This window comes from Hemiscyllium ocellatum, chromosome 12 (genome assembly GCF_020745735.1).
Source record: "Hemiscyllium ocellatum isolate sHemOce1 chromosome 12, sHemOce1.pat.X.cur, whole genome shotgun sequence".
Taxonomy (NCBI): Eukaryota; Metazoa; Chordata; class Chondrichthyes; order Orectolobiformes; family Hemiscylliidae; genus Hemiscyllium; species Hemiscyllium ocellatum.
This window is the reverse complement of record NC_083412.1, coordinates 11,981,806-11,997,053: the sequence shown is the minus strand read 5'-3', so window position 1 is coordinate 11,997,053 and position 15,248 is coordinate 11,981,806. Positions and strand designations below refer to the sequence as shown.

The 15,248-nt window shown below is 43.0% G+C and overlaps 1 protein-coding gene across 2 annotated transcripts in view; it reads right to left on the bottom strand.

The window, feature by feature from the left end:
* Positions 1-11,230, bottom strand: part of prdx4 (peroxiredoxin 4) — a 38,212-nt gene extending 26,982 nt beyond the window's left edge. For both annotated transcript variants that reach the window (XM_060832881.1, XM_060832880.1), the window contains exon 1: positions 11,004-11,230. In XM_060832881.1, the coding sequence (XP_060688864.1) occupies positions 11,004-11,202 (199 nt within the window). In that variant the 5' untranslated portion in view covers positions 11,203-11,230. The remainder of the gene's footprint in view (positions 1-11,003) is intronic.
* Positions 11,231-15,248: the final 4,018 nt, after the last annotated feature.

Here is a 15,248-nt window from a genome sequence, read left to right as displayed (position 1 = left end):
CAAGATGGGGGGGGAAATAATTTTGACCTTGAACAATAGTTTAAAATAAGTAATGAGTCAACTATCTATTTCATAATGGAAATGAAAATCAGGAACAATATCAATTGTAGGCAAAATTACACTGGAGGGGTCAGCAATGGAATTTGTAAGGATATTGGATGATGGCACAAGATGCAAATAATGGTCAGGAATTCGATTTTATTCGCATTGATTTGGAGATTATTCCAGTTAGTGCTTATCAGGCACTCAAATTATCTGGCTTCAATTTTGTCTATTTTGTACAAAAGCAGCTCAGTTTCAAAATGCGAATATGAAAATTGCACTCTCTAGCCATCAACATGCTCCACTTGCATGCATTGTAACCAGAAGGAAGGAAAACACTTTTTTAGAAGTATTAATGGGGTCAATCTTCTTCAAACAGTTTACTTTGAAGTTTTAACACAATTTCAAACCAAGTAGCATCCATCCAATATTAGCATCTCATACTGGGTAAAATCTAAGTTCAGAAAACAACGAATCAATAATGCGGCAGCCTGCAAGGGTGTGAAGGCCATGATGGAGCTAAACATCATAGGATCATTGAAATCTCCAAGAGACAATTAAGGTCAGGGCTGTCATTCAAGGAGTTAAGGACTTTTGGTCCAAAGTGTGAGGTGCTTTTTATTCTCTTGTAGGACAGGGCCAACATTTACTACCCTGAGGTGGTGTTGGAGAGCTGCCTTCTTGAACTGCTGCAGTTCATATAATGTACGTTGGGAAAATAGTTTCCAGATCATCTATACAATTGTCACCGCCAAAAAAATTAATTGTATAGGTCTTTGAGATGTGCATTACAAACGTGCACATTATTTTTCAAACCACTTGACACTAGCACATGCTTTTCCAAAGCAAAACAAAACTGCATTAAAAACTGCAGAGTCTCAGGATATTTTTGACATGATAAACTTAGTTGGCAACTGATGGTTCAAATAAAAATCTAGACATTAGAAATCTGAAATATAAAGAGAACTGGACAGAAGCAAGCTGCGAAGGAAGAGCTAATATTTTGAGTTATAAAATTTATGGCCAGAACCCTAAGATCTGAGAGATTTCTTCAAATAATTCCTGGATGTTTTGCTAGACATTGTATTACAAAATGGAAGGAAGTAAGACTCCATAAATTGGAGTAGTTTTAAAGGCTAATAAGTTTTGATAAGACTACCTAAGTTTGTGGGCGGCACGGTGGCACAGTGGTTAGCACTGCTGCCTCACAGCGCCTGAGACCCGGGTTCAATTCCCACCTCAGGCGACTGACTGTGTGGAGTTTGCACGTTCTCCCCGTGTCTGCGTAGGTTTCCTCCGGGTGCTCCGGTTTCCTCCCACAGTCCAAAGAAGTGCGATTCAGGTGAATTGGCCATGCTAAATTGCCCATAGTGTTAGGTAAGGGGTAAATGTAGGGGTATGGGTGGGTTGCGCTTCGGCGGGTCAGTGTGGACTTGTTGGGCCGAAGGGCCTGTTTCCACACTCTAAGTAATCTAATCTAATCTTAATAATGATTTGTTGATTCTGAAAGCAAAGGCACCAAAACGTACATAAGTGGGACCCTTAAGATGACGTCACAGCTAAATTGACTCAAATAAACTCTTTATGATAGTAAAGACGATTCATTGGATGTTTTCAAGTATTTTGATTGAAGGTATGGTCATATAATTAATCTAATTCAAAACAATGTCACATTAATTCAATCTGAATTGTTGAGGTTTTTTTTTACATTTCAAAACGAAGACCACCCACTTCAGTAGTTCACATTTTATGTATTCAACACACAAGTTAATCACTTCTTTGTCCCCAGCCACTATTTATGGAAGCTTCAAAGAGCAAAGATCAATTTCTATGTGACAATTTACACTAATTCTGGTGGTGAGAATTTTTGCATTCAAGTCAGCCATTTCGAGCTGACTTTGTGACACAGCTGAGCCGAGTGAGAGTTGCAAGCCTTTACGTGAAGAAATTTCTCCTCGTCTCAATCTTAAACAGCTGTCCTCCTGGTTTCAGTCTTTGCAGCCATTGGGATACATCCTCTGAATGTCTACCTATTAGGTTCCTCAAGAACTTTATGCTTCTATTGAACTTTCTGATATTCTTCTAAATTCTGTTCTGTTCAAAACCTTATTTTTGGAATAAAGACCAAGTTTACTCAATACCTACTCGTAAGATATTACCCTCATCCCAGGTATCAGTCCAATAAATGGTCACTGAGCACCCTCTAAGACACTTATCTTTCCTGCTTCAAATAAGAAAACTGTACACTGCACCTCCACCTACCATTCTAACACTTTCCCTTATTCCAGTTTAAAATTACATGTGGTAACTTTTTCACATTCACCACATAGCACACAGATTAATGTATAAATGTGTAGATTAAAATCCTGCCAATTTTATGTCAAATTGGTCTTCCATGAATAATAATTGTTTCTCATATTTAGGCAATGTATACAGTTCTATTATAACTATAGCTATAAGTATATAGCCAATGGATCTCAATTTTATCAGAATATAACAAATTTCAGATTGCAAATCCAAATCAGCAAAGCCTCTGAATTCTATTTAAATAAAAAAGTTTAAAGTATCCTGTGACAATCAAGCAGTGGAGTTTATCCTCGAACAAAATCAGTCATTCAAGACCTTTTCCAGCTAAGCATGGTTAATTGAATTGTTAAGTGTTCTGAAAGAGAGGTTGGCATGTATCCATTAGAAGAATTCTCTGTATGAAGTTAATTGGATTTAAATTAACCCCAATTTTATAATCACATTATAACATCTGCATTGTCCTGAGTAGTGGTCCCAAATTATTGCATAATTAGAGCACAAATCAAACGTGTGGACCATAGGAGTATGGATTTTGGGACACAAAAGAATCGCATGCACTGACACAGCAATCCCAAATCACCTTAATCTTCCAAAATCAATCTCCCCCTCAAACACATCACTACCTATAATGATGTTTCCTCAACCCCACCCCTACCACCAATAACCCAACAAAAATTAACATTTTAAAACTGAGGTTTGATTGGACAGCGAGCCAAGGTAGTTCAGCAAACACAAAGCTGATGAGTGAGAGGAATCCAGGCAACAAAGCTAAAACCTATGCTCAAGTTTAATTGGTTATGAGAGGTTATTCAATGGAGAATTATACCTCTCTAGTGGTAATGACAGGTATGGTGAAGACTGCAGCAAATGAGGTGAAAGAGAATAAGATGACACTGTTATCAGTAGCTCATTTTGAGATCTATTTTTAATTCATTGCTAGGATGCTGGTGAACACTTCTCTACTTTTTGTGGAGAAGTGATTGTGAGCTGGTGTCTTGAATGACTAGAGTTGTTGTTTTTTTGAGGTGAAGGAATATTATTAGGGACAGTGTTCCAAGATTTTGTCCCATCAACAACGAACATAGAAGAGAATAGAACGCCACAGTACAAACCCTTTGCTTTCAATGTTGTGCCAGCCTTTTATGCTACTCTAAGATCAGACTAACCTACATCCCCTTCATTGTACTAACTTCCATGTGCCTATTCAAGAGTTGCATCAATGCCCCTAACGTATCTTGACTCCACTACCACTGCTGGCAGTACATTTTATGCACCCACCACTCTGAGTAAAGAACCTATCTCTGACATCTCCTCTAAACCTTTTGGCCAGTTACCTTAAAATTATGCCCCCTCATGACAGACATTTCTGTCATGGAAAAAGTCTCTGGTTATCCACTCTATCTATGCCTCTCAACATCTTGTATACCTCTATCAAGTCATCTCTCATCCTCCTTCATGCCAATCAGAAACGCCCTAGCTCCAAGCCTTCTTCATAAGACATGCCCTCCAGTCCAGGCAGCATCCTGGTAAATCTCCTCTGCACTCTCTCTAAAGCTTCCACTTCTTTCCTATAATAAGGCAATTAGAACTGAACACAATATTCCAAGTGTGGTCTAACCAGGATTCTCGAGAGCTGCAACATGACCTCATGGCTCTTAAATTCAATGTCTCTGTTAATGAAGGCCAACACACCATATGCTTTTTAACAATGCTGTCAACCTGGATGGCAGCTTTGACAGATTTTCGGAAGTAGACTCCAAGATCCCTCTGTTCCTCTACACTGCCAAGAATCCTGCCTTTAACCTTGTATTCTGCATTCAAATTCAACCTTCCAAAGTGAATGACTTCACACTTCTCCAGGTTGAACTCCATCTGCCACTTATCAGCCCAGTTCTGCATCCTGTCAATATCTTGTTGCAACCCACAATACTATCCACAACTCCACAAACCTTTGTTTCATCTGCAAAGTTACTAACCCACCCTTCTACTTTCTCATCCAAGTTATCTATAAAAATCACAAATAGTAGAGAGTCCCAGAATTGATCCCTGAAAAACACCACTGGTCACCGAACTCCATGCTGAATAGTTTTCATCTACCACCACCCTCTGTCTTGTATGGGCCAGCCAATTCTGTATCCAGACAGAGAGATTTTCCTGTATCCCATGTCTTTTTACTTTCTGAATGAGCCTACCATGGGGAACCTTATCAAACACCTTGTTAAAATCCATGTATACCACATCTGCTGCTCTACTGTTATCAATGTGTTTTGTCACATCCTCAAAGAATTCAATAAGGTTTGTGAAGCATGACCTGCCCTCACAAAGCCATGCTAACTATCCCTGATTAAACTATGGTTTGGATGGTGATTATAATTAAGTCTGGATGTGGAGCAGCTTGGATGGGAGCTTGTGGGTGGCAGTGTTTTCATTTATCTGCTGCCTTTGCCTTTTTGGATGGTAGTGATTATGTTTGGAAAGAGCAGTCTGAGGAGCCTTGATGAGTTACTGCAGTGTATTATGTAGATAGTACATACTACTGTCATTGGGTGCGGTGAAGGAAGTGCATGTTACAGGCTCAATAGGATAGTAATGTTGAAAACAATCTAGTTAAGCCTCAGAGAGTTGAAGGGATAAAAAATTAGTCTAACTGTGGGAAAAAAAATTGCACTGGTTACTAAAGCCAATATTTTCAATTTTCCCAATACTTATTTGGAAGAAATTGCTGCTACCCAAAATTAGTACCACAAAAAAAAATGGAGGGGACAAGAACTAGAGGTAAAATATGAACTTGTGGGAAGTCAGGGCAGAGACTGCTGGACCTCATGCTGAGATATTTATATTATTGGTAGCTATGGGTGAGGTGCCAGGAGACTGAAGGCTGGCTAATGTGGTGCCGTTAAGAAAAACGGTAATGAAAAGCCAGGGAACTATCGACTGGTGAGCCTAATGTCAGTGGTGGGTAAGTTCTGGGAGGGGATTTGCATGCATTTGGTAAGGCAAAGACTGACTAGGGATAGTAAACATGCTTTGCGTGTGAGAAATCATGTCTCACAACCTAGATTTGAGTTTTCTGAAGAAGTGACGAAGATGACTGAAGACAGAGCAGTAAACATTGTCTACAAGGACTTCAGCAAGGCGTTTCACAAGGTTCTACATGATAGACAGATGAACAAGGATAGATCATATGGAATTCAGGGAGAGAGAGCCATTTGGATTAAAAAAAATGGTTTGAAAGTAAGAGACAGAAAAAGATGGCAGAGGCTTGCTTTTCAGAATAGAGACCTGTAATCAGTAGTGTGCCATAAGGATCAGTCCTCGATCCATGTCGTCATTTTTAAATTTGTTTTGGATGTGAACATAGGAGATGGTACCAAAATTGGTGTAGTGTACAGTGAAGGTGGATATCTCATAACAATGGGACCTTGATCAGATCCGCCAATGAGCTAAGGAGTGGCACATGTAGTTTAATTTGGATAAATGTGAAGTGTTATATTTTGAGAAGGCAAATCAGGGCAGGACCTACACCTAATGATAGGGACCAGAGACTGTTGCTGAACAAAGAGACCTAAGGATGTAGATGCAGTTTCTTGAAAGTGAAGTTGTAGGCAGACAGTTGTAGGTAGTGGTGCAGGTGGTATTTAGCATGCTTGCCGTCATTAGTCAGTGCATTCAGTATAGGTATATCATGTGGCCACTTAAAGAATATGGTGTTCAATTCTGACCACCCTGCTAAAACAAAGATGTTGTTAAACTCTCTCTCCCTTGAAGTAGTTCTCTCTCCCACCATCCTCTCGACCTGTCCATCCTCCTTTCCACCTTCCTTTCCACATACCTCCCCCCCCGCCCCACCATTTACCTCTCAGCCCCTTTCATTCCTGATGATGGGCTTATGTCCAAAACATCGATTCTCCTGCTCCTCGGATGCTGCCTGACCTGCTGTGTTTTTCCAGCACCACACTCTTAACCATGATCTCCAACATCTGCAGTCCACACTATCTAAATGTTGTTAAACATGAAAGAGTTCAGAAAAGATCGAAAAGGGTGTTGCCACGGCTGGATGACTTGAGCTACAGCGGGAGGATGAATAGGCTGGGGTTTTTTTCCCCTGGAGTGCTGAAGGCTGAGACGTGGTCTTATTGAGGTTTAGAAACATTGACGAGCATGGATAGGATGAATAGTCAAGGTCTTTCCCAGTGTTGGGGAAACTAGATCGCATAGGCTTAAGGTGAGAGGGGAAAGATGAAGGGACCTGAGGGGCAACTTTTTCTTGCATAGGATGATGTATGTATGGAATGACCTGCCAGAGAAGTGGAGGTGGGTACAACAATTAAAAGGCATCTGAATGGATACATAGTGTCATTGAGATGTACAGCACAGAAACAAATCCTTTAGTCCAACTTGTCCATGCTGACCAGATATCTCAACCCAATCTAGTCCCACCCGCCAGCATGAGTTTGTAAACCTCTATAAGGTCACCCCTCAGCCTCCAACGCTCCAGGGAAAATAGCCCGAGCCTATTCAGCCTCTCCCTATAGCTCAAATCGTCCAACCCTGGAAACATCCTTGTAAAATTTCTCTGAACTCTTTCATGTTTCATAACATCTTTCCGATAGAAGAAGACCAGCATTCCATAAGTAGCCTAACCAATGTCCTGTACAGCCGCAACATGACCTCCCAACTCCTGTACTCAATACTCTGACCAATAAAGGAAAGCATACCAAACGCCTTTTTCACTATCCTATCTACCTGCGACTCTACTTCAAGGAGCTATGAACCTGCACTCCAAGGTCTCTGTTCAGCGACACTCCGGAGGACCTTACCTTTAAGTGTATAAGTCCTGCTAAGATTTGCTTTCCCAAAATGCAGCACCTCTCATTTATCTAAATTAAACTCCATCTGCCACTTCTTAACCCATTAGCCCATCTACTCAAGATCCCGTTATAATCTGAAGTAACCTTCTTGGCTGTTCACTACACCTCCAATTTTGGTGTCATCGGCAAACGTACTAACTATACCTCTTGTGCTCACATCTAAACCATTTATTTAAAATGATGAAAAGTAGTGAACCCAGCATCGATCCTTGTGGCACTCCACTGGTCACAGGCCTCCAGTCTGAAAAACAACCCTCCACCACTACCCTCTGTCTTCTACCTTGAGCCAGTTCTGTTTCCAAATGGCTATGAATAGAGTCAGATATGCAGCATGTAAACAGATCCTTTGGTCCATGCCAAACAGATAACCCAAGTAAATCTAGTCCCATTTGGGTGCATTTGGCCCATATCCCTCTAAACCCTTCCTATTCAAATAGCCATCCAGATGCCTCTGAAATGTTGTAATTGTACCAGCATCCACCAATTCCTCTGGAACCTCATTCCATACATGCACCACTCTATGTGAAAAAGTTGCCCCTTACATCCCTTTTTAAAATCTTTCCCCTCTCACCTTAAACCTATGCCCTCTACTTTTGGACTCCTCCATCCGAAGGAAGAGACCTTGTCTATTTACTTTATCCATGTCCCTTACGATTTCATGGGGCAGCACTGTGGCTCAGTGCACCAGAGACCTGGGATCTATTCCAGCCTCAGGTGACTCTGTATGGAGTTTGCACATTCTCCCAGTGTGTGTGGATTTCCTCCATGTGCTCCTGTTTCCTCCCACTGTCCAAAGACGTGCAGGTTAGGTGAATTTGCCATGCTAAATTACCCAGTGTTCAGGGATGTATGGGTGAGGTGCATTAGTCATAGGTAAATGTAGAGTAATAGGGTAGGGGAATGAGTTTTGATGAGATACTCTTTGAAGGGTTTGTGTGCTCTTGTTGGGCCAAAGGGCCTGTTTCCACACTGTAGGGATTCTATAAACCTCCATAAGCTCACTCTTTAGCCTCCTCTGTTCTAGGGAAAATAGCCACAGTGTATTCAGCCTGTCCCTGCAGCTCAAACCTCCAAACCTGCCATCATCCTTTTGAATCTTTTCTGGACTCTTTCAAATTTCAAAACATCTTTTTTATAGCAGAGAGACCAGAACTGCATACCGTTTTCCTGTAGTAGCCTAACCAACGTCCTGTACAGCCGTAAAATGAACTCCCAACTCCTATACTCAATGCTCTAACCAACAAAGGAAAGTATACGAAATGCCGCCTTCACTATCCAATCTACCTGTAACTTCACTTTCAAGGAATTATGAACCTGCTATCTTTTTTCAGCAACACTCCCCAGGACCCTACCATTAAATGTGAAAGTCCAGCCCTGATTTGCCTTTCCAAAATGCAGCAGCCCATCTGATCAAGATCCTGTTGTACTACTTCACTGTCCACTACACCTCCAATTTTGCTGTCATCTGCAAATTTAACAACGATACCTCTTATGTCCATATCCAAATTATTTATATGAGTGACAAAAAGTAGAAGACCCAGCATTGATCCTCGTGCATACCGCTGGTCACAGACCTACAGTCTGAAAAGCAACCCTCCATCACTATTGTCTTCTACCTTTGAGATAAATCTGTATCCAAACAGCTAGTTCCTCCCTGTGTTCTGGTCTACCATGAGGAACCTTGTCAAACGCCTTATGAGGTCCATATAGATCATGTCCACCACTCTGATCTCATCAATCTTTTTGTTACTTCTTCAAAAAACTCAATGACAAAGCTATGTTGACTATCCCTAATCAGTCCTTGCTTTTCTACTTACATGTAAATCCTGTCCCTCAGGATTCTCTCCAACAACTTGCCCACCAATGTTACTGCTCAGTGGTCTATAGTTCCCAAGGAAGGGTTTAGAGGATATGGGGAGACAGTGAGGTCTGCAGATGCTAGAGATCAGAGCTGAAAATGTGTTGCTGGAAAAGCGCAGCAGGTCAGGCAGCATCCAAGGAACAGGAGATTCGACATTTCGGGCATAAGTCCTTCTTCAGGAATGAAGAAGGGCTTATGCCCGAAACATCGAATCTCCTGCTCCTTGGATGCCGCCTGACCTGCTGTGCTTTTCCAGCAACACATTTTCAGCTTTAGAGGATATGGGACAAATACTGGCAAATAGGTCTAGATCAACTTAGGATCTCTAGTCAGCATGGATTGAAGGGTCTGCTTCTGTGCTGATCACTTTATGGCTCTAAGGTTGGGGATCTTCTGTAAAAAAAAAAGCTTCCAGATGATATAAAATAGGTGATAAGAAATAGGCTTAGGTCCAGCTTAGAGCCATAAGGCAGGAACAGAAATCAGAGCAAATGAATCCCTCTGGCATTCAATGAGGTGTGGAAATTGGGAGAGCAGAGGGTTCATGGTACATGAAGTGTAAAGATGTTGGAAGAGCATGAAATCAACTGAAGCGTAAACCTGAATAGAAGTTCTAAAATGGATAGTTAACTTCCATATTATTATCACACGGGGTGTTGTTTGTGCCTTTGAGAAGGTGCTTTTTTTGGGGGTGGCACTAAAACTGGGCAGGAACAGGAACAGAAACAAGATTGGAATGATTCAAACAAAGTGGCGAACAGATGGATACAAATTTGGGAGACCCAGTCTGCTGTTCAAGCTTTAAATCAAGATTAGAGTGGTGCTGGAAAAGCACAGCAGGTCAGGCAGCATCCGAGGAGCAAGAAAATAGATGTTTCAGGCAAAAGACCTTCATCAGGAATGTGGCCCTGATTCTTGTTGAAGTGCTTTTTTTGTCCGAAACATCTATTTTCCTGCTCCTCGGATGCTGCCTGACCTGCTGTGCTTTTCCAGCACCCACTCTAATCTTGATGTGGAGACGCCAGTGTTGGACTGGGGTGGACAAACTTAAAAATCTCACAACACTAGGTTATAGTCCAACAGGTTTAGATGGAAGCACTAGCTTTCGGAGCGCTGCTCCTTCATGAGGTGAAGGAGCAGCGCTCCGAAAGCTAATGCTTCCAAATAAACTGTTGGACCATAACCTGGTGTTTGCGTGATTTTTGTTTTTTTAAAAACATGTACACTCTAAATCTTGACTCTAATCTCCAGCATCTGCAGCACCCACTTCCGTCCTGATCGCGCTTTGAAACCGAGAGGGGGGTGAAATTTACCTAAATTTAATAAAACTGATCAGTACAAGGTTGAAGAGATGGGGGGAGGCCAGTGTGGGACTGAAACTAAAAGGCGGCATGTGGGAATTCTAACCGCAGTGTGTGCATCTATCTATCTATATCTTTCTCTCTGAAGCTGAGGAAATCCTGGAATTCAGGAAGAGTGGATCGGGCGAGCGAGCGAACCTGCAACGTGTCCTTAAACGGCGCCGGCGCTCCTGCACAGCTTTTGAAAAAAATAACCAAATAATTAACGGGGGGGGGGGGGGGGGCTCAAGCAGCGACACAGAGCCCCATTCCTCCCAATCTCTTCACCCCCTCAGACCCCCACCAATGCATCTCTTCACTACTTGGAACTCCTCAAATAATAATATCCTTAAAGAGTCCTGCGTGGCATTGCTCCCTTGAAAGAACGCCCTGCAGCGGGCACGCGGACGGTCCGCTCTCCCGCCCCTTCGCGTGCCCCGGGCAACGTTCCATCGGCTAACGGTTCCGATTCAAACCAGCGCGAGCCCGTCCGGCCGTTATGGGGGTGAGAGGAAGGGGGAGAACGCACTGACCCGGTGGGGGAGGAGGGGGCGGGCGGCCGCTACTCACTCACTCACTCACTCTTAGCTTTGCTGAGGTGCAGCGAGTGATCGGAGCCCAGCACCCTGAAAGCCTCCCCGGGGTACACGTGGCCGCCGGCGTAGTGGTGGCACTCCTGCTGCTGCTGCTGCTCCTTTCGGCCGTTTCTCTCACAGGTAACGGTGACCGCCAACACGGCTCCGATCGCGAGGGGAAGCAAAACGCACCTCCGGCGCTCCATGTTCACTGGTGAGTGCGCATGCGCGCCCCCCCGCGCGCGGAGAGGGCGAAGGTTGTTTAACCCCCTTCAGCGCCGGCCTAGAGAAATCCTGGGATCAGTGGTGCTGCAAGAGCACAGCAGTTCAGGCAGCATCCAACGAGCAGCGAAATCGACGTGAATTTCGCTGCTCCTCGGACGCTGCCTGAACTGCTGTGCTCTTCCAGCACCACTGATCCCAGAATCTGCTTCCCAGCATCTGCAGTCATTTGTTTTTACCTGGAGAAATTCTGGAGCAGGGGTTTAGAAATGTTCACAGCATTTATTGCAATAACCGCTCCAGCTGTCCTAGCTGTTTCTCTTCCAGTTCCTGCACAGTTACCTCTGGTGTGCGTCCCCTGGATCTACCCCTCATCGACATTACTGCCCCTTGCCACCATCTTGATGACTGGTGAGACCTGAAGGGCCGAAACGTCGATTTTCATGCCCCTCAGATGCTGCCTGACCTGCTGTGCTTTTTCCAGTGCCACTCTGAGCTAAACTCTGGTTTCCAGCATCCGCAGTCCTCACTCTTTTTGCCTAGACTATGCGGTCCATCCAGCTGCTTCTGAGGCGGTTGATTGGGGTGGATGGAGGAAGAGAGAGGGAAAATCTCCCCATTTCGGTCTCGAATAAAGGCCGCTTTAAAACAAAAACCCTTCTCGTTCAGCCGCAGAATGTGGCAGGGCAAAAACATGACTGCAGATGCTGGAAACCAGATTCTGGATGAATGGTGCTGGAAGAGCACAGGATGTGGTGTCTGCCTTGTCAAGTATTCTCACGATCTTGTGATTCAGGTAATCTTTTACATGCACACTGAAAACCCCATCATCGCCACTGTTTAACTGCTCTATTGTCCACAGGTTGCAAGATAACGTAGCTGCTTTTGGCCAGCGCCAGGGACCTTGGTTCGATTCCAGCCTCTGTGTGGAGTTTGTACTTTCTCCCCATGTTGACGTGGGTTTCCTCTCACAACCCAAAGATATGTAGGCTAGGTGAATTGGCCATGCTAAATTGCCTATAGTGTTCAGGAAATGTGCAGGGGAATTGGTCTGGTTGGGATACTCTTGGAGGATCAGTGTGGACTTGTTGGGCCAAATGGCCTGTTTCCACACTGTAGGGATTCTGTGTGCTTATGTTCATCGCCTAATTTTGCTTTCTCATCTTATGTTTTATAACTGTAAATATGCTTCCTAAATATAAGCTTTCCTTTGTATGTGGCTTGATCTGTTTGATAAGAGCATGTTATTGAGCTGACTTTGTACAGTTTCTGGTTGCTTATTCTCCTTCCCATCAGCCCCTCTGGGCTCCCCTGCCTACACTGCTTCAATAAAAGCTGTCAACCTTTTGACTAGGCACTTCACTTCATTGAATTCAACAAGTTCAGATTGTAAACATTGCTCCTTTTTTGAGTGCAGACACTGGGAACTGTTCTAAAAACTGAAAAAAAAACTAACGATGATGTAAATTAGAAACAAAAAACAAGAATTGCTGAAAAGCTTAGCTGGTCTGGCAGCATCTGTGGAGAGAAATGAGACTTTGCGTTTTGGGTTGAGTGACCCTTCCTCAGATCTGTCACTCGACTGAAAATGTTAACTCTCATTTCTCTCCACAGATGCTGCCAGATGTGCTGAGCTTTTCCAGCAATTCTTCTTGTTTCTGGGAACTAATCTGCTGTTTCTATTTTCAGTGACAGTATTTTTGTTTCACACATCTTTTGTGTCAGTGTCACCTCCTTTTCCTTTAATCATCCATTTTTATAATTTAATCATTCCTACCATCCACCATATGACAGTTTCTTTCTATACCCCTCTCTCCCTTAGGGTTTTAGTTAAGAAGAAACAATTGCATTTGTAACATTTTCCAGTTCTGATGCAAGGCTCAGTTTTCAAACATTATCTTTGTTTTGAGTATAGAAATAAAAGATTCGGAACATAGAAACAGGAGTAGGCCATTCAGCTTCTTAAGTGTCCTCTGCCATTCAGTAAAATCATGGCTGATCAGTGGCCTAACTCCATATCCCTTGATACCCTTACTTAATTTTTTGAAAAGTCTCTCTGGTTTACATTTAATCATTGAATTAGCATCAACTACCATTTGACAGTTTTAACTCTCCACTACATTTGTGTGTAGAAGTCTATTCTGACATGTTTCCTAAATGGACTGCCCCTAATTCTTAAACTATACCCCTAATTCTAGTATCTTCAACCAGTGGAAATAGTTTATCTTTATCTACTGTTATTTTCTGTAAATACAATGAAGATGCCAATTAGATCACCTCTTAACCTGCTCAATTCTGGAGGATAAAGGCCTAATTTGTCTAATCTCTCTTCTTAACTTAATTCCTTCACCTAGGTACAATCCTTGTAAACCTGCATTAAATTCTCTCCCATCCAATCTGCTTACAATACTCTAGCTGCAGCATAATATCTGTATCCCTACACTCCAGTCTTTTCGAATCATAGAGATGTACAGCACGGAAACAGACCCTTCAGTCCAACTGGTCCAGGCCGGCCAGATATCCCAACCCAATCTAGAGCCACCTGGCCCATATCCTTCCAAGCCCTTCCTATTCATACACCCATCCAGATGCCTTTTAAATGTTGCAATTGAACTAGCCTTCACCATTTCGTCTGGCAGCCCATTCCATACACGCACCACCCTCTGTGTGAAAATGTTGTCTCTTAGTTCTCTTTTATATCTTTCCTCTCTCACCCTAAATCTGTGCCCTCTAGTTCTGGACTCCCCCATCCCAGGGAAAAGACTTTGTCTATTTATCCTATCCACACCACTCATGTTTTTATAAACCTCTATAAGGTCACCTCTCAGCCTCCGACGCACCAGGTAAAATAGCCCTAGCCTTTTCAACCTCTCCCTATAGCTCAAATCCTCCAACCATGACAACATCCTTATAAATCTTTTCTGAAATGTTTCAAGTTTCACAACATCTTTCCGATAGGAAGGAGACCAGAACTGCACACAATATTCCAACAGTGGCCTAACCAATGTCCTGTACTCAATACTCTGACCAATAAAGGAAAGCCTACCAAACACCGCCTTCACTATCATATCTACCTGCGACTCCACTTTCAAGGAGCTATGAACCTGCACTCCAAGGTCTTTATTCTGCGACACTCCTGAGGTCCTCACCATTAAGTGTATAAGTCCTGCTAAGATTTGCTTTCCCAAAATGCTGCACCTCACATTTATCTACATTAAACTCCATCTGCCACTTCTCAGCCTATTGTCCCATCTGATCAAGTTCCTGTTGTAATCTGAGGTAATCTTCTTCGCTGTCCACTACACCTCCAATTTTGGTGTCTTCTGCAAACTTGCTAACTATACCTCTTTTGCTCACAACCAAATCATTTATATAAATGATGAAAAGTAGTGGACCCAGCACCGATCCTTGTGGCACTCCACTGGTCACAGGCCTCCAGTCTGAAAAACAGCCCTCCACTACCACCCTCTGTCTTCTACCTTTGAGCCAGTTCTGTATCCAAATGGCTGGTTCTCCCTGTATTCAGTGAGATCTAACCTTGCTCACCACATGGAGATCCTTGTCGAACGCCTTACTGAAGTCCATATAGATCACATCTACATCTACATCTGCCCTCATCAATCCTCTTTGCTACTACTTCAAAAAACTCAATCAAGTTTGTGAGACATGATTTCCCTTGCATAAAGCTAATTGACTATCCCTAATCAGTCCTTGCCTTTCCAAATACATGTACATCCTGTCCCTCAAGATTCCCTCCAACAACTTGCCCACCACTGACATCAGGCTCCCTGGTCTATAGTTCCCTGGCTTGTCCTTACCAACTTTTTTAAACAGTGGCACCACGTTAGCCAACCCCCCAGTCTTCCAGCACCTCACCTCCCTAGCTTCCCATAGAGTTATAGGGTACATCTGATCAGGTCCTGGGGATTTATCTACTTTTATGCATTTCAAGACATCCAGCACTTACTTTTTTGTAATATGAACACTTTTCAAGATGTCACCATCTATCTCCCTACATTTTATATTTTCC